Below are 20,815 nucleotides of genomic sequence, written 5' to 3'. Positions count from 1 at the left end.
CAAAAAAATAGGAGATGTGCGGGGGGGGTGGGGGGAAGCTTTAGCATTCTTTGTTATTTAAACATGTTAGTGGCAACACATTTATAAAGAATCTTTGAAACCTAGGTGTGAAACTGCTAAAGATCTCTGAATCTAACTTGCAAAACAAACTCAAGCTCCATCAATGCAGTAGGCTGATCAAGTGTACTTAATTTATCTGCAGTCCAGAACTTCCACAGTATTAAAAACAACATATTAGCAGAAAAAAAAAAGGCAAACAATTTCACACATCTATTACTACAATTTTCATGGACCACCACTGTACACCACACTGTTTGTTCAAACACTTAGCTATAACAGATTATGCACCAGAAAAACATCATTCCATAAGAAACACATTATGGATGCTACCAGTAACCATGGATATTATTACAGATTTAGTTAATCTAATGTTAATTAGAGGATTAAGCTGACAGTAGGACTTTCCGTAGCTAACTGACAGAAAATCGTAGTATTAAGCTCTAATTGTATTTATCCGGGACACCGTTGCAAGAAGTGCAGATACTGGCCAAACTGAAGTAAGGTAAAAGTAAACTACTTGACATACATGGCAACATATATTTGAGAAGCACAAAATACATTAAAAAAATAATCTGTTATGCATTAAGATTTAGGAAAAGTTTATAAAAATTGCCCCACCTTTCAGTGTAAGAAATGTATTCACTTATATAGTTAAGTTTTCCCTTTTTAATTGCAGCATGTTTTACATTATGTGCATTACTTATCTAGACTTGCATTATTTATATATATATATTATTACTCTGAAATTTTCTTTATATTCCATGTTTTCCTATTCTTAACTCCTCTGGCACCAGCCAAACATATATCTGAATTCCAGAGTTATCAAAGCTGAACTTGTTTAATTAAGTCTAGAAAAAATGGAGACTGAACATTGCCATAATCTGAATAAGGGAGACCTATATTCAGAAAATAACAACGTACGTACAGATGTGATGTGAAACACAGTACTGGGGGCTCTATTCTTCATTGCCAAAATCATTCAGAGACACAAACTGATTTATAAAAAACAGCGTATCTGAGTTTAGAAGAAAAACTGAATACAGTAAAATACAACCTGTAGTTTTAAATAAGCTTTGCAAGATTTATCAGATGCAGATGAGTGCCAGGAAATGTTCATTTGCCAGTCTGAAGCACTGCATTTCACTCTGTTGTAACTTTAGAGAGGAACTTGCATGGACTCAAGTTCATTGCTTGATGTTTTCCTCTTCCTTGATGCAGTGAAAGAGTAGTTAGACACTTCACATTTACAGTAGTACCTGCAAGCACACAGATAGCATCCACAACTTTGCAACAGTTTGTTTGTATACATGTTATCAGAAAAATAGCATTAGAAGCATACAATTCAAATCACAGTTCTGCCTTGAAAAATGTTTACTTAAAAGCTTTAAGTGACACTTTTCCTCCTTTTTTCAACTTAAGCATAGCACTTGGTGTATACGCAGTTTCACCATCTTGCATAGTTGACAAGCAAAGTTAGTCATTTTCCTGTTTTTGTGGGTCAGCAATAGGGAAGAGGAAAACATTAAAAATAGGAAAATGTGATTCTAAAACCACAAAAAGTAGTAATGAGGACTCAGACAAGGAGTACCCAAAACAACTTCAACTCATATTTTGGAATTAATTAGATACAAAATTTCCATTTAAGCTGAGCTTTTATATGCAGTAAAAATATGGAAGAAAAACTGAAGCAACAACCAGTCAAAGCTCTTCCATGTCTCTGCCAATTGGGCATCACAGCTTCTGCAGACACAGGTATCTTCCATATTAAAGTTATCTAGCTTTCCAAGCTGTTGGCATTTTAAGCATGAATTTCTACCAGGGGTTCTGACAGTGGACTCATGATTTTTAAGTTTAATGGCCATTTCGAGTGTCACAAGTATAATAGAAGGAAGGAACCTGGTACTTCAAGCATTTTTAACTGTCCACTCTGAAGACTGAAATGCCAGTTTTATGAAAGAATACAGAAGCTAAGATGATGAAAAACAGATAATATTTTGTCACCCAAGAACAAACCAGTTCAGGTGCAAATAGAGGCACACAAGTAGTGGGTGGATGGCATTTCTGTTGGTAGCTATGTGACATAATACACTAGACTATGCAACTAGTATGTTTTATAACAATATTGAATGACACAGAACAAAAAACAGTATGATACTGCAGAAACACATCCAGAAGACAGTAGTGCGATAAAGAAGGTATTGATAACACAAATTTTACAGGGAAGGAAGAATAGTACTTGTAGTGAAAGACACCTAGCATAAACAGACATCATAAAGTAATTCTGTGGTTTAAGCTTGGATTTTTTACACCTTCCTGGCTTTTAACTTCATTTCTGAATTCTTACATGTATTGCGTATTAGCATTCAAGCTCCTTTTCATCAGTAACTTATATTTTAAACTGTTTCTTCTGCTCCCACAATTTGGGATTTGACAAGACTATACTTTTAATGTTTAGATGTCTTACTAGTTTCTAGAGCTTAAACACATTGGTTTACAACTGCAAAGTATACTGTCTCAGGCTTGTCAACAGCCTTGCTTTGAGTACTCAAGTGCAAACTTCAGATAGGATTCAGTGTTTGAATTGATATACAACAGCACTACAGCAACAATCATTCATCCTTAAAACTTAACAGGATTTAAAAAAAAAGTGACTCCAACCATACCTTCCTGGCACTCCAGCAATCGCATCTGAGAACTAGTAAATTCTTCACTTTACCTTCTAAAGACAGAGGAAAACAACCGATGGTTGATCTTTACCATGACCTGAAAGGACTGAGATAGAAGGCCACTGTAGGAACAAGTGGAGCTACTGTTTCCCCAGGATCTCTAGTTCATCTGGAATACCAAAGTTCTAAAAAGGGCACAATCATTTTGAGTTTTATCTAAGCTCTCTTAGCTTCTAAGCAAAACACCCAACTTTCATACACAATATAGCCAACTATGAAAATGATTAACTTTGTATTGGTTTGGTTTACACTTTGTCCAAAAAAAAAAAAAAGTAAACCAAACTAGTGTTAAAGGACCATAAAAGAAAACTCAGAGAAAGCCTGGAGTGTCACTTTTTCCAGTGTAGGTGTACAGCATGTACGAGGAGAATCTCAAAAAGGTATCTCAAAGGATTTTAAAAAGCTTTTCATTTCTGGTGACACATTTTTCCCTGAAATAAGCCACTTCCTTTCTAAAACCCACACCGTACCTCAGTGTCAAGATTCAGTAACTTCTCGAAGTCTGTGTATATATTTTTCTTAGACAAAACACGGAAGTCTTAAATTCTCATTACTTTCCATGATTTAAGATATAACTATATCATCAGTCATGTCAGATTTCAAACATTTCCATTCAGTAAAGAACATGTTCTCTTTGTCACAGACTGAATATATGCCATATTTGAGTATCATCAGGTGCAATGGGCTCTCACCACTACAGCAGGCATTTGAGAACTGTCATGTTACTGAAAAGTTAGCATAGCCAATTGAAGTTGAGGACAAAAATTTCTTCTGAGCTACCCAGGTATAAATAATGGATTTTCAAATGTGCGAAATCAATGCATTAGAGCCTAGCATGATAAATAGAAGTAAAACCTGAGGGACCCTAAACTAATGAAAAATATATTGTACATCACCATTAAACTTCAGAATGTATGCTCCTCCAGGATTTCTCTGGAACTATCCCTATAAATAAAATCCAAGAGTATAAGTTTGTTTTTTCATTTAAGACTCCCAACTTCACTTGTCCATTAACCACAAAGCAGAAGTGATAAAAGTTATCTGTTAAAGCACAATAATCTGCATTCTGACACTTTGCACTAAGAAGCAACTGCTATCACAGTGTCTATCTGTAGCATAAAAAGACAGAAGACAAATGAGTATTTGTCCATGGACTGAGAAACGCCCATCACTCTGAACCAAAACCAAACCTTGCTACATTCAACTAAGTGAAAAGAAAAAGCCAATTACATTAACTCACATTGTAGTGATGTTCATGGGATTTTTGTTTATTTGTTACTGGTGTAAAGCAAAAGTTAAGGAAGATATTTATACAGGAGAGGCAAAAAAAGAACTCTAGAAAATTGAAAGATTAACAACATTAACAAAACGCAAGCTAAGTACCTACTAATTTTACTTCTGGCTTGTATTCTTGAAACTGCCTACACTGTCTTAATAGCTATGTCAAAAATGTGAATACATGCAGTATTAATAAAAATCACAAATCAAAAATAAATGCCAGTTAAGAAATACCTGCTTCTCTATTAACAGCTGGAAGCAAAGTAGTATAGTCCAATAAATAGAAAATTAGACTTAAGCTTGAGACCTGCGCTCTATTCCTAGATTATCTGGCCTATCATGAGTAAGGCTTTTCAACTTCCTGTGCCTTACTTTCAAATTTGACTCTTTACTGTGAAGCTTGTTTCTTACTAAATATTTATACATATAGCCCTATAAAGGCCCTGGGTTTGGTGCTATTCCTGAGAAATTACCATAAAACAAAATAGCTAGCACTCCCACAAAGACAGCTCAACTACGGGAATGACTTCATTAAAAATAGACTAGATTCCTTGCTACCCCAACAACAAACACACTCAGTTCACAGTAGCTTTTATTTCCTGCAAGGACTGCACATTTACAGACATCTGACCTCCTTCTTGTTCATGCATCACTAAAATCAAAAATCTTAGTGTCATAGAGTGGTTAACAATTCCGTTAATGGTGCCTGAAATGGAAGAGAATCTAGCTCACTCACCAGTATCTGTATTTGTTCTGCAATACTAAAACAAGCAAAACGAAATGTAGTTTAGCCAGCAAAAGCAAGCAGAAATGAAACAAATATGCGGAGAATGCAGATCCTTTTGACTGAGGGTACCATTTTTACATAAGTATTTTTTAGAAATTTGAACTTTAAGAGAAGTTTCTCAGAGAATCCATAAATATTGGCTAAATTTCATCAAAAATCCTTGCTTACCTTGACGATAGTGAAAGCAAACTTATTACAATAGTGCATTTCAAATTGCAATCTCTGAACATCACTAATACCCACTGCTGAGACAGAAGCAAAGGACTCCTGAGAAATGCTACATATATCAAGAACATGTCACCAGTTTAAAAAAAATTTATATTAAGATTTCGTTCTTTGACTTTATGGACAAAAACACTCAAAATAGCCAACTGAAATATTAAAATAATGTCCATCTTTGTCAGCTATTATCTCCATGTATTGACACGATTATGAGTAAATATTTCACAAGCAACTCTTCTCTAAAATTTCTATATTCTCATTATAAAAAGAGTAAGACAATTTTCACTTCTTAAGCCTTCATAAGTCTGTAATTCTTAACAAATTGTTCATGAGTTCTCTTTCAAAATATATCATTTTAATCTCTGCAGACTACAACCATTTTACGGGTTCTAGTCATCTTCTAGTCATTTTATTACTAGAAAGTTGTAGAGAAGGGCAATGGGTTATTTTCTAAAGGAATCCTACCAACACTAAGCATCCAAATCAATTATTTGACCAACAAACCACTGACATACCTCAGAAGTCACTGACAATTGTTTTTAAGTATGCAATGTAACATGTCCACAGACCAGATAAAGAACACTTCCATGATAACATAGATACCAGAAACCCATGAACCATTTCGTAAGAATCATTCATCTCAACAATCACTAAAATCACAAATTGCAATTAGCTTTTACTTTTGGTAAAAATACATACTTCAACAAACAGTCTGTACAAAGGAGCAACTGATTTTATAGTACAACAATACTAAAATAGAGACCCATTCCCACTGAACTGCAATAAGATAGCAATTTGGGAAGAACAAAAGAGCTTGCTTCAATAAATAAATAAATAAATCACCATTGGCTTTGATTTTTGTTTTATCACATTGTTTTCTACTGCAGACTACATACACCAGTTTCACCAAAAAAGTTTCTCTTACTTCCCCACAAAAAATCCTGTAAGATCAAAACCATTAGCACACACCGAAGTATAGATAATTTGGACTAGTGGCATTTCCTCCTCATTTAAATGGCAGTTTGGACACAGTGAATTGAACATAAAATCTACTTAAGAGTTTACCAGCTGTCTACACTTCACACAAACTAAAAAAGGATGCAAGTTATCCATAAAAATTCAACTCAATTTCCAAAGAAACAAAAAAAGCAGAGCAGCACTCCCTTTCAGCGCTTTAGGAAGTTTATTTTTACTGCATGAATTACAATGTGATGAAATTTTTGCTTTGTTTTTTTTTTCTTCCAACCACAATTCATAATCAACATTTAATACAAAAATGTTTTGACAACTTTGAAAAGGTGAGAACTTTAGATTTGAAAGAGATGTGAACAATTGTGTGTATAACCCTAAACTACTGCCCTTCTATAAAGGCACTGTAATAAACTACATACATTTCATAAAGACAACCTATATCCTATCTTCATACAAATCTTTTATATAGCTATTCATTTCTGCAGTAGTAGTAGTTGCTTTTTAACTTTTTGCAGAAGTGTAGATTTTCAGAAATTGTTGATTACTGAAAAATGTATTTGAATGACATGATTAGAGGAAATAGGGCAAAACACAAAACTGCAAAGACTACCTCACTGTACCAGTTAGTCTCTTAGAAATAAGATTTTTGAAATACTATTGTGCAACAGTTCCAGAAATTCAAGTAGCTTGCTGCCTCTGAAGCTTAAGATCCTGAGAATTGTCTTAACAAGTCAATGAGAAATTACTCATATAGTTATTTCTGAATAAAAGTAAAAAACAGGTAAGTTTTAATCCCATGGGTTTTTTTAAATTTGAAGCTTTGTGCTCCTAACATTCTACACTTTTCTCAAAACAAAATTGTTTTCTGCTGTAATTTAAAACCAGCTAAATATAATTACATTAAATCACATCCCAAAGGGTACAAAACATGAATAATTTTTGATATCCCAATGGGGGTTGTTGTTTTCCTACACTTCTCATACTTTGACTTTCAATTTGCCCTCGTTTTCTAAAACAAGTTCAGATAGAAATCAGCTAGAAAAAGGAAACCTAAAAGAGAAAAATGGAACAGGTATTTAGAGACATTTTTAAGAATGCTGATTTTAAGAAATCAACTGTAGTAGTTCTAATTTCTACTGTAACAAAGAGCTTGAGAATTAACTTTAGACAATTGCTTTTTTCTTATTTCACTGAAGTCCTTTCCTTTTTAAAATCCAAAAAAGCTTTAAAAAAATGCTATCAAAACGATCTAAAAAAAAATTTACAAACCCATTTCTAACCACAAGCAAACTGGAGCCTCAGTATGGTATCTGAAGACACACTAGTAGATGCCAGTTTTTGCCTTACTTTCTCCAAAGGAATCTTCCATGGAAAGAAGTATGCCCATGCAAACCTAGACGAGAACTGCAGCTTGTTTCCACAATAGATACAATCATTACAGAACATTCAATCACAACTATATTTCTGTCAGATAAGTTAACAAGAAATTGTAATTAAGTCAGTCCTTTAAGAATATGCATTTTATTTAGGTACATAAAGCAACGTCTGGAAGTCAATTCTGTATTAAAAATATTCAGCAGCCACTTAAAAATTATGTACAAAATAAACTTAATACAAAATATCCTAGGAGTATACAGTCTGAATACCAGAAGTAGTATGTCTATGTAGTTTAATATTGTCTTTTTTATGTCCATATGCAAACACAGGCACAAGTACTTTGCATGTTAATATGTGAATTCCAAAACAAATAACAAAATTAACCCATATTAGACAAAGATACACACTAGATGCGAAATGGGGGAAAAAGTTATATACATACATCAATAAAATAAGCTCACTGTGTTAAGCATAAAATAGACAGATGCAGTTAACAAGAATTCTAACATTCATTAGGCAGAAACACTTCAGCGCAAAGGCCAAACACAGACTTGTTATACAAAAATGCCACATACCATAATATCATGCAGTATCCTAAGACAAACCTGTCATTATGACACAAACCCAGTTCTCAGTAAAGAAATTAAGGAATAATTAAGGAAATTATTAAAATACCCGTTTCATTTAAAAAGCAAATACAGTAATACATTACCTTTTGTTTATAAAAACAAAACTGTTAAATTTTCCAAGCATGGAAATAAATAATCTCTGCTGAAAATTAATTGGAATACAGGTTTATCCACCACTTAGGCACCTTCTGCAGTGCTCAGCCTGCAGGTCTGTACTAATTCAAGGCTCACTTCAGGATTCAGGTTTGCAAACTGAAGAAAAATCCCTCCCTTATTCCTTATACAGTGAACAGCATGTACTACTGCTTCTTCAAGACCACTAACAACACTGAGACAAATGCAAACGAAAAAGTATTTATATATGAAAATCTAGCTACCTAACAAGATCCAAAGTTGTCTACTAAGGTATCAATCCCACAGTAAGATCCACGATAAACATATAATGCTCGTGCCCTCTGGCTGCAGTCACTTGTTCGAACTCTAATCTGCATGAAACCTATGGCAAAACTGAGCTCCAGGTACTACACATTGCCACCTACTACTTGTACATACTTTCCAATGGAATCCATAGCACATACATTTAGGTGTATGTCCAGTTCAGGCTCCGAAATTTCTAAAAATGCTAAGAAGTTTTATGCAAAGAAGAACAGCCAGGGGAACGGGAAAACAGACCAAAACCAAAGAGAAGTTCAACAAGAATAAGAGAAAAAATTCAGAGGGAAAACCAAAGCTATTCAATGAAAATTTAGAAAAACCTGCATGTATTACAAATCTCTACATACATTAATTAGGCCCTCAAGAGTACTTGGAACATAAGAAAGCAAAACCACCTAAAAACACACCAGGTATGACAATGCCAAACTTTGCACTAATATTTTACAAGTTAGAATTTCTCTACTAGAAGAATACACACAATCCTGGAAAAACTGAACTTCACTTATAAACTCTCCAAATAGGACATTTTGCCTCAGTGGAAAAACAGACTTGGCCTTTTATGCAGTGGGAAGTTAATATTTGGACTAACTACAGAGAAACTGATTGCTGAAAAGCATTTCATATTGTCCAAAAAGCAGAATTTGCTATTAAGACTAATTAATAAAACAACCAGTATACAGTCAGTACCAGCTAGACTTCTACAGGAAGTCTTCTGAGGAAATAAACTAATTATGCTCCTGCTCATGAACTTATCAGATCATAGTATGTACACTGGATTGGATTATTTACACTTCAATGCTTTAAGGCACTCAAAATAGGCAAGGATACAGATGGCTGGATTAACATGTCAACTAGAACATAAACACTGCAGCACTGTCGTTATATAAAATTTTTATTAGCAAGGGTAAGAAACATTAATTTCATTCAAAAGGTCAGAGGTCACACTGCTCATAGTCCTGAATGACAATAGCATCAACTAGACAAACAAACAAACAAAATATACAGAACATGGAATTTGTACCTGAGAGCACTGGAAGATGTTTTATTTTTTATTTAGAAACAAAATTGTAGTGCAACCTGAAGTCAGGAATAAACCTAGTTTTTGCCTTCTTTTTGATGTAACATGCTCAATAAAAATCAGATTAAAACTAGATGAAAATTGTATCTACTATTTCATACTAGCTGCCAAATTTAGCATGAATAAGTGTATGGCAGTATATGAACAAACATATTTTTCTAGTTGCAGCAGTACCTTTATTGCACTTCTTGCTGTTCAGCATCTAAAATACTGACATTGACACTGGAAATATATTAAAAGTAGTAATGTGTAGTAAAAGGAAAATTGAAACATACATGCAGTTACTAATCTAACAGGGGCACCACAATCTAGTAATTATCAGATAAAAAAATAAATCCAGAATGTCCTGATTCTGATCTTCCATCTAAAGATTCAAAGTAACTGCAATGGGTGCAAACAGTAGAAGAGACTATATTTCCATTACTAAAGGAAGCTTTCTTCAAAACAGACAAGAGGCAGACACAAACAGCACTTACGCTTTGCCCAATTTTTTTTCCATTGAGCAAAGACTCTCATGCTAAAGTTGAAAGAGCTGTTATTCCAATACTTTTCTGAAAGACTTGAGAATAAACCATAGAATGCTAGTGAAACTTCTCATGAAATACATGCAACAAGTATATGCTTACAAAATAGCTGTTTTAAAATTCTGAATATCATGTTTTGACAGCTGATTGGAGAGGGGGAGCACACAATTTTAATTGCTTGCTCCCCTACAAATTTGGTCCTATCAAAAACTATACCTGTCCTACCACAGCTAAAACTGTCAAAACCTGAGGTTAGTGAGGCTTTTAAAAACTAAAGGTATTTCTGTTGTAATAGTAATCAGTATAAAGATAGAAGAGAATAATGACATTGACTGGAAATATCAATTACAAGACTAGCAGTTTAATAACATACCTTATGAGAAAATCGAACTTTAAGAACATTTAATAAAACAGTCGTAATATGAACTAAGGTTCCCACTCCCCAAACTGTACACCATATAGCACAACTAAATTACTTCACAAAATAATAATTCAGTGTTTTTCCCAATGAACTGTACCTTCAATACCTAGAGATGTTTCAAGAAGTCTAATGGTGTTTATAGAATTTTGTACATACAATATCTATATACTAAAGTTCAAGACTTTGCAAAAGTTAAAAATGTTAAATTGTCAGTCAAAATTAGGCAAAAATAAAGATACTCAGTGCAACAGCTTAAAAGTTCACATACAAATTTGCTACCAAACAGTGAGAACTGTAACATGTCCGTTAAAAAAATAAAAAAATTCAATTCTGTAGTATAAATAGGTCCTATATAATGAATTTTTTTTAATATACCAAGCTATAAACACAATTTTTTTTTCTTTTTTTTTTTTTTGCACTACTGTCTTGTAAAAGCCCTTTTTTGGTTAGCTTTCACAATATCATCAGGAGAAGCTGATTTGAAGTCAAATGGTGTTATGGTTATTATAGGACCAGTTTCCTTAGGTTTTATGTCTTGTACTTGTCTACTGTATAGGAAAGCTTTATGTATACCAATTGTGCGCCGCTTATAACCTTTTGGAGGATAACGGAGACACAAGGTTAAAGCAAAAGCTGACGGTCTTGCACACAGCGCCTTCACCCATGAAAGGGACAAATCCTGCCTCTTAGGAATAAGCCCTCTTCTGGGTTTTTTATTTGTTTTGGCAGAACCAGAACATTTTCCTTGTTTTTCTTTTAAAAGTTTAGTTTCAGGGCTTAAGATATTTGACTGTCTCACCACATTTTGTTCTGCAGATACATCTGCATTTTTTACAAGGACACTTAAATCAATGTTGGTTCTTTTAGAGGGCCTCAATTCAGTTACACTGAGCATGGGGAAGTCTGTCTGTTCTTGAGTTTTATCTATTTCGATAGTCTCTGCTATTAAATCTGAGAGTGATAAATTCTCAACCTCCTTTAGTGGAGAAACTTTAGAGAGGGCTAGAGAAGACAAAGATCCTGTTAGCTCTGGCATCCCACACAAAGTTTGGGGTTGACTTACTAGTTGTGATAATGGTGAGGTTCCCAGTTTCATATCAGTGAGACTTGCAATTGACTGGGTATAAAGATCAGTCAAAGAATAACAGTGGCTAGCACTGCTTTCCTGGTGCTCCTGAAGTAAGTCAGCCAATGATGTACTTCCAGACCTTAACACTGGCAAAGCAGCCATGTCTGAAGAGGGGCTTTCTTGTTTTCTACTTTGCACAAGTGAAGAAGAATTTTCAAGAAGTTCATTCTTCCTATTTACAGTATGACTGACTTCGTTAGCAAGAGCCAATTTTCCTAAAGCACTTGTTAAACATGGTGGACTGTAAAAATTTGCATTACTATTACAATCAGAAGGACTTGAGGAAACAAGAGGAATGCTGTCTTCAGGACTCAGAGAATCACAAACCACATTCTGCATCACCAAGGATTTCAAGTCCTTTGTTTCATTGCATTCCAACTTCTTAAAGGAAGAATTTCCAGATGGGTTACTTCCTACGCTAAAGTGCACATCTTCACTGTCAGGAAACGAACTTACTGCATTAGCACTTTCTGGTAGTTGATTCTCTGCCTGTTTATTCACAGGTTCACAAAATGATCCTTTACACAAATCATCACTGAAAGAAGACGACAGAACAAACGAGGGGGATTTCAATCCTTTCCTTTCAGATGAAAGTATACTGGATTTTTCAGCATTAAGGAGCATTTTGTCATTTGTAATTAAAGAGTAACAAGCGGAACCACTTTTGGCTGTCAAGTTTCCAAACCCAGGTTTGTTGGTGTTGTCAGCAACATTTTCTACTGCACAAGAGAAATTGTCTGTATCAATACACATTTCCAGAGAACAAAGTAAGTCTCCTTACCTTACAATAGCCAGTAATTTTCAGATGGAAGTGCAGTCACAATGAAATATCCAATTTTTTTTTTTAAAGTAGACAGCAGCAACAAAAAAAAAAAAATCAGGAAACATGAAAAGGCATTTAATTACTAAGTGTTATCTGAAGATATGCAATGTTCTACAATTAAATTACAAGTATATACTGAAATACCTAAGAAACTTTAAGAATCAGCAAAGAATGCCAGTAAAGTTTATGAACATTTAAGCATAAATCAAAATAAGTTACTGTATAGACACTCCCAAAAAAAGGGAGGTATTAGGGATGACAGATGTCAGTTCACCAAACAAATAATGGAAGTGCATAAAACTTAAAGACATTGTCCAACTTTTAAGACATGTATTCATTCAGCTAAGTCAAATATTAGAAACCAGAAATTTACTGTGAAGTGCAGATGGTTGCAGTTTGAATTTAAGCTGACACTAAGGTTTTATTTTGACTTCTAGCTCAAGAAAAGCTACTGTTTCCTTTAAATGTTTTTAGAACACAGAAATAGAAGAGTAAGTTGGTCTTTTTTTAATTTTCTAATAAATGACTAAGGCATCTTCACAGCTTATAAAGCCAAAATTAAACTGTACATAGAAATGAATCATTTTGAATGTAAACAAATAAATAGAAGTATACCTTTTGTTGTGTTTCCTACAATCACAGCGTTCTCATTCTTGGTCTTCACATTTTTCTTACTGCCTTGTGAAAGCACAAGATCCAAAGCCTTCTGTACATCAAATTTACTATCCAGTACTGCTTGCACCATTGTTTGCTCTGGTACAGACTCTGCCAAAACTTCTCTCATTTGATCAAGGCATGAATTAAGACGGGCTAAAAGAGACATATTGCTGTTACAAGCTGCACAAAAAAGTGTCTTAAGCGGCCTAACCACTAGCACCACACATCTGATTAACAAAAACAGAAGAAAAATATCACACTAAGAGATAAAACCTTTAGAAATTAATTTCAATCTCACTTACTGCCATGATAAACTTTGCCTCCAAACCCTGCAGAATATTTGACTAATTTCAAATATTGCTATAAGGAACATATCACTGACTGCTACTTATTAGTCTATACAAGTATTTCAATATTGAGATTTTATGTTGTAAAATTAACTGTCTTCACTGCAGAGGAGTAATACAAATAGTCACCTTAAAATTATCCAAAGTAATTTAGTAAGTCAACGTGGAATCCCATTGAACAACACATTTTCAGTGTTTACAGATGCTATAATTAATACCCAAAGTAAAACAGCATTTTCGGGGGCCTTAGGCCTTAACAACAGGAAACTCTGGATCAACACGCCAGGTTTGAAACTACCTGAAATCTTTAACCTTCCTAAAACTGTAATACGTTTTTTGGCTGATAAAAATCAATTTTCTTTGGAGCATATTTCTGCAACTAGTATAAGCCTTGACTAAGGTAAGCTTCTTAAGTCTTGACTTGCCGCACAAGAGACTGAAAATTCACCAGGCTGTCAGTCACTGGAAGTAGTGCGCTGATTAGACATACAAACACAAGAGAACAGAAGAAAATCCTCCTGAATATCACAGCATCTGCCAGTTCAGGTTTTAGAAAACAGTAACTGACCAACAGGAAGACAACTACAGATTCTTTATTTGAACACCTCCTCAAAGATGGTGACATTTAAAGAACTTTGCTAAGGGAATTCAACACCACAGAATTCCAACTTCCTCAAGGTTACTTAAATCAGCACCCTCAACCCATAATTCAAATAGCAAGTCAAAGTTCCCCAGACATTTGCTCTGCAAAACAAGTACTGGTAGAGCCCTGTACATTGTGCTGGCTGGCCATTTTATTATACAACACTCAACAAGGACAATCTTGACAAACTCTTGCAGACAGATTGACTGTGTTTTTTGTATTAGAGGCCAACACTGCACACTATACCAAACATAACAGGTCTTATGGGACCACTGCTGTTTTCACAGTAGAAATGGTTATTTCTAGGTTTCCTTTCCATCTTTTTTTAGTCCAGAATATTACTTTCCTTCTTGTTTCAATACCAATTCTTAACTGATTGAGTCTGTCAAAAGCACTCTGAAAAGCCAGGGTACCGTATTGTTTAGATCACCTGTAGCAACACACTGGCTGATTCTTTCAAATTGCCCTCTACAGAATTATTTCCTGCTGTAAAAACATGTATATTACACCCCAATTTATCATATTTACCCATATGTCTATGCATTAGGATAGCTTCTTCCCATTTACTTGACATGGAATCTAGACTGTTTCTATTCTATCTATTGTTTCTGAATTTTCTGCAACTTGTTTTAAATACCAAATTTCATTCATGCATTTTATTGTCTATTCATTCACCAACACACTTTATTCTGAGTTTATCAACATTTTAAAAATAACCCTGATTATTTCCAAATCATTAAAAACTAAGTTAACTATTAATACTTAGGAAAAAGACTTGTGAATCTTTTTCACAAAGCATGTAATTAAGCTACCAGGCAGAAAGTTTAAAAAAAAAAAAAAAAGGCAAGTATTTTTTCCCCAACCACTCAGCTCAGAACTCGGCTTGTAATGTGGAATTCACGGCTACAGGACTGAACGGAAACCAAAGAATTCAAAACAGGGTAAGAAAAGATTGTGGAGGATACAGGTATCTAAAGATATTGGCTACTGTTTCAAGGAAATGCATGACTTCGAAAACCTCTCAAATACTGCTAATTGCCATAATTCAGAATGCAATACAAGCAAAAGATCATTCTACAAATGCTCTGTTTCTAATACTCTTCCCTAAGCATCCATTTGCAGAGTCAAGTCCTTGAGCTACATGGATACTCAGCCTGAGCCAGTACAGCTGTTCTTATGTCTGAATTTCATATCAAATCTCATTATTTCTAATAAGAAACTAGGAACATATTTCAATATATGCAACCAAGTTACAAGTAGTATACAAAAGGTAGTTACAAACTTGAATCACCACTGAAGCTATGCTCGTGAAGGGTGTTGTTCTACAAGATTATACAACTGTGAGCAGTGTCAGTCAAGTAACAAACATTAATGTAAGACTGTTTTAGTAAGTCCTTAATTCATAAGAGATTGTTCCGAGAATTATTTATTTTCTATAATTACCTCTATCAACTTCAGTCAACTGATGATTGGATGCAAAATAATCAGCAGTATCATCTGCACCTTCATAGCCATATTCTTCTTCTAATGGCTCAGCAAATGTTGCTGGTTTGTCTCGTCTGGAGTAGATAAATTGAGCTGCTGCATTAGGTAAAAAACAAAGTATTAAAAAAAGGTCAAACTTTTTCTCCTCCTTTAAAAACAAAACATATCTAAAGGGGAAAAAAAAAGTTAGGATGCTGACCTGTTCCAGTGGTTTGAGGGGGGGCAGGGCGCAGAATGGGATACTACTGTACAATGACTACTAGCTGAAGACTGTACAGAGCATATAGCACTTCATGTTAGAATATAAATAAGTCATCATCACAGTGAAACCACAGGCTATGTAATATCCTTGTATCCATGCAATGCAATAATTCTGCAAAGTTTAGTATTCAAACAAAAGAATATACTACAGGTTTGAAAAATAGTATTTTCTATACCAAATTACCATCTATGGCCTAATGTCTTCAGAACTTGACTCCACAGTTATTTTTTTTCACCTCAGTTACAAGTTAAAAAAAAACAGCATGAAAATATTTTGCTTTTACAGTATGGCACTGTCAAACTACTGATAACAATTTAATGAAGTTGAACACATTCTTCCCTTCTTGGAATTTCATTAGAAATCCAGCCTATAAGTTAAAATGTATATTCACACAAAACTTTAAACAAATGCCTAATTCCACTCTGATTTAGCCACACATTAAGGCATATATAGATAAAACTTCTTGCTCAACATGAGCCCCAGTCATTACATACTCTCAGAAATGTACAAAATGCAAACAAATTTCCTTATGTTATGTAATATTCTCCCCAGCTCTGAAATACATACTGAAAGCATATGTATACGCAGAAGTTAAGTAGTATAGCCTTAGCAACTATTTCCCAAATGCATACCATTTCATATTCAATCACCATAACTGAAGCAATATTAAGACTGCTATACAATCTACATCGCATTATTTTATAAATGAAGCTTATGTAAAAAGAATTCTTCAGAAAATTACTGTGCACAAGCAAGAATTAGTTTTGCAATGTAGCAGTTTATACTTGATTAAAAAGTAAACACATTGCACATTTTCATCACAAAATACAAGGCTATCCTAATTCTTAGAAAAGGACTGAAAAATTCTAGCAATTAAACTTAGAAATTGAATGCAAGACAATCTGAATTTAAATCAGGGCATGTGACTACATATAATAAAAACACACACCTAAATTTGCTTATGTAAAATCAACAAGATGACAGAGGAACAGATTTTTAAAGACCTAATTAACTCAAGTACCTGTGACCAGAGGTCACAAACTACGTCACAGTTGCAGTGGATTTAGATCCAGCCTAGTTACCTGCAGTAGTACAGCTTCACATCAACATCAGCCATAATATTTCCAGGGCCTGCTTGGGTCTAGAGGCACCACCACCAAATCTGGGGAAACCCTGAACTGATAATCTTGCTAGAGATTTGACTGGAGAACACAACCTAATGGTTCTACAGTTGGGTTGAATTCAGCTGGGCTAGGCCTCTCCAATTACATCTTACCTGAGCGCACAGCATCACTATTTTTACACCTACTTTGCAACATTACACATGCCAGAAGACTTATTAGCTCCATATGATCTTGCATGAGAACAGAAGCCAGTGAGGACCAGTGCTGCATCCAACAATAAGACTCCCTTCCCCACATTTACTCAAAGTTGTGTAAAAGACATCAACTATCAGGTGCAGAATCACAACTCTTAAGCCCTGCTAGATCCTACTAACAATTTTAAAAGATAACAAACGTTTCAAGACTATCAACACATTCCCATAAACCAGATTTTTACATTATCAAGTACATTCTGACCATCCAAGATAATACACTTGTACAACTGAAGATATGCCCAGTTGTCTAACATGACTTCCGAAAGTACAACAATGCTTATTAACACTACCTAACTGACTTTAACAGGATTACGGCCGCTAGGCACTTTTGAAAAGTTTCACTAGCTTTTAAATATTGTTTTATTCTAGAAATAAATATCAGAGTAGGAATCAATGGACAATGCTTATATGCAATCATTTGAACTAACCTGTTGAAGGAGAAATGCAATAATCATCTTCTACTGATTGGCCATACACATCATCATCTTCAAAGTCTAAGAAGCAGAAACAGTAAGATTAGGCTGCACAGTTTCTAAATACTTCAATATTATAATTGAAAGGGTAGTTTTTACACAAGGTTTTAAGTAGTTATGCATCTCTAGTATTCCAAAAGCACAGTTAAGTACTGCTTATTTACCTAGGTAAGAAATTCTAAGTTACAATAATATAATTTTAACATTTAATACTCTATGCATTAGGAAAGCTGAAAATTTTCAAGAGCTGCCATGCTTCACACCTGCTTCTTCAGCATCTCCTTTGAAAGGCTGCCCTTGCAGTCCAAACCCAATTTTCTACAGTTGCACAAATCTTTACCCATGGCACTTCATATTTCTGCTTGACCTCTCAATAGTCTTAACCACAGACAGTTCAATTACAATCTCTACTCCAGCAACTCAGGATCAGCATTGCTACTCCACACCTATCTACTTCTTACCTTGCTTCTCTGGTCTATCCTCAGTGCCATCTACCTTTCAACTCAAGTTCAGCAAGCAAAAACACAGTTCACAATTACCTTTGAATAGCAAGATTGTTTCAGCCAAGAAGCAGGAATCATACAGTTACTTAAACATAACCATATACTGTCTCTATTTAAAAAAAAAGTATCAGGAATCAGTTATCAGGAAACAAAAAGAGAAAGTAAATTAGGCCCCCCCACCCCGAAATCCTAGTATTATGTGAATCTTGAAAAAAAATTTCTAATTTTCACTGCATAATAACAAAATACATGAAAAAAGTAATGAAATGGTTTTACAGATTACTGCATACACTTGGCAGTTTCACAAATAACATGTACTGTTTGTTGTTGTTTTAAAAGAGCGAGAGAAAAAAGTAGCTAACAGCTAAAAAAAGAAAAAATCTGCACTTTGATACCAACTTACAAACACTGTATCCATCTATAAAAGACTCAGAATTTGGGGCACGAAAGGTTCATTTATCTCTCAACATGGACCAAGAAAATCAAAGTAAACGTAATTCCATAATCCGCTGTAATTTTCAAAAAAAGTGCCAACCAAAAGCAGTAGCTAAAAGGGCTGGCATAAGTCTATGAAAAGTTTAGTGAAAGACCCAGGAAGCTACTTTGGAAATTAAGTACCACAGTATAAAGGAAATATATTATAGGCTTGTTTTGGTTGTTTGTCTTTAATAAAAGAGCATATTGTTATCTACTTTTTGACCATGTTGAAAAGAATACACTGTCTCCTGCTTCCATGCTAGGACCAATTAATCTATAAAAAGTCTAGAGAAGAGCTGTTCGTTTTTTTCAAGGTAAGAACACATTTTGTAGTTTGGCCAATACTTGGAGAGTGTCAAGGAGAACTCCAAGATGATTTCTGTGAATGGTTAACATTCACAGTTAACACTAAGTGAAATCAAGGTAAGTCTTGTCAGTGTGCATTACTTGAATCACTTGTATATCCCATACTGGTTTAACTTCTAGCCGAAGAAAAAGATATCTCAGTGAAAATGGCTCAGCTTGCATTGACCATAAAAATAATTATTTAAAAATGACACAAATTACAGAGAATAGAGTACGAGCCATAGAAGCATTCCACAGTATCAGCAGCTGTATCACCAACATACTCTCAGCTGGAATATCACATTCTGATTACAATACCTCAAAAAGGAGAGAGTGGAAATAGAGTATGGTCAAATAAAGGACACAGGATCTAAGGCCTCAGAAGCCTTCCAGGAAAGGAGGCTAAAAAATACTGCAAATATTTACTTTAGAAAGGAAACAAATAATTGTGCCAGACAAACCATTACAGAATCCTAAGTGGCATAAAAAGAACATATCACATTATGTTACATAAAAAAAGAAGACACAAAAGTGTACTTCATTTGGGACAGAAATGATTGAATGTGACTACAAGAGTAGTATATGGTGTAAGTATAGAGATCACACATATACACACTTCTAATTAAACCTGATGTGTAATGCAAAGATTCAAATAGCAATAGCAACTTAAGCCTCACATGGCTACAGTGAATTACTATGTACCTCAGCAACCTCATTAAAAGAGACTGTAATGAGTGTACAAACACCAAAATGAATTCTGCAGATTGGGCACCCAACTTCACAGATGACAGAGATTCAGTTGAAATCAACACTTCAACCAATCTGTGATGAAGAAAATCTCTAGAGGATGAAAGAACGAAGCAGTAAAATCCCCAATCCAGTCTAAGATTTTGCCTCTATTAGGTAAATTTGCACTAGTAAAACCTGCAAGGTAGGCCACACAGATGTCATGGCTCACATGGATTTACATGACTTCCCCAACAATTCCAAGATCACAGTGCAAAACCCAGTCTGTGCTACTATAATATGCACACGCATTGCACCTTCCACTCAACAGCAAAAGACCAGAGGCAGGCATAAGTATTTCTTGCAATTTTTGTATATAATCTGACAAAGCGAGGCAATAAAAATAGCTGCTGCCATACCAAAGGGTTTTTTAACATACCAAAATCAACTGGAAGTCTGCACTGTCCATTTTTCCACAGCTCAGGCCAATACAGACAAAACCACTGAGAAAAAAGGGTGCAATTTACAGTTTGCCTAAGTAAATGGGAGAGAGCACAAAGAAAGCTGGAGCACTGCAGGTCCGAGCAAAGTTCTTACACGAGAGCCCACTCATTCCATGCAAGCTCAAGTAAAATATGACAGAAAGGTGTCTGAAAAACAGGTTCTTCCTTAGATGCTCAACTCCATCTTTAAGAACTACATTTCTTCTACCGGGAACAGCTGTTGCCTCTTATCTATTACTAGGGGCGAACACCAGCAAGGACTTGCTGCAGTCAGACTAGGAACACAACCTTCTAAACTTTACGTGACTACAGAAGGGCGGGTTCGATTCTCTCGAGGCCGGCTTTCAAGTCACTCCCGCCCGCCTGGAAAGCCGTCAACTTCGGCAGCTTAAGGCAACGCAGGTGAACCCGGCCACGGCTCGGCCTGCGTGCCAGGCCCGCGCTTTCCCCGGGTGGAAGCTCCCGGGAGCCCCCGGCAGCAGGACGTGGCCCTGAAGGACGGCGGCGGCGCGGCCACGTGCGCCCGACCCGCCGCTCGGGCGGGAAACGGCGGGG

General features: G+C 35.2%; 1 protein-coding gene across 6 annotated transcripts in view; it reads right to left on the bottom strand.

Moving 5' to 3' along the window:
• The window catches only part of HBS1L (HBS1-like translational GTPase), a 67,009-nt gene that overhangs the window by 45,890 nt on the left and 304 nt on the right, over positions 1-20,815 (bottom strand). For 3 of the 6 annotated variants that reach the window (XM_010574658.1, XM_010574663.1, XM_010574659.1), the window contains exons 2-4: positions 17,662-17,727; positions 15,552-15,689; positions 13,077-13,271 (exon numbers count right to left, since the gene is read on the bottom strand). In XM_010574658.1, coding sequence (XP_010572960.1) covers positions 13,077-13,271; positions 15,552-15,689; positions 17,662-17,727 — 399 coding nt within the window. Of the gene's footprint in view, positions 1-8,153; positions 12,376-13,076; positions 13,272-15,551; positions 15,690-17,661; positions 17,728-20,815 lie in introns of those variants that run through there. The other 3 variants (XM_010574661.1, XM_010574662.1, XM_010574660.1) reach the window with 3 other exon arrangements.

The sequence above is a fragment of the Haliaeetus leucocephalus genome, unplaced genomic scaffold (genome assembly GCF_000737465.1).
Source record: "Haliaeetus leucocephalus isolate CR32 unplaced genomic scaffold, Haliaeetus_leucocephalus-4.0 Scaffold450, whole genome shotgun sequence".
NCBI classification, from domain to species: domain Eukaryota; kingdom Metazoa; phylum Chordata; class Aves; order Accipitriformes; family Accipitridae; genus Haliaeetus; species Haliaeetus leucocephalus.
This window is presented reverse-complemented; position numbering and strand designations above follow the sequence as displayed.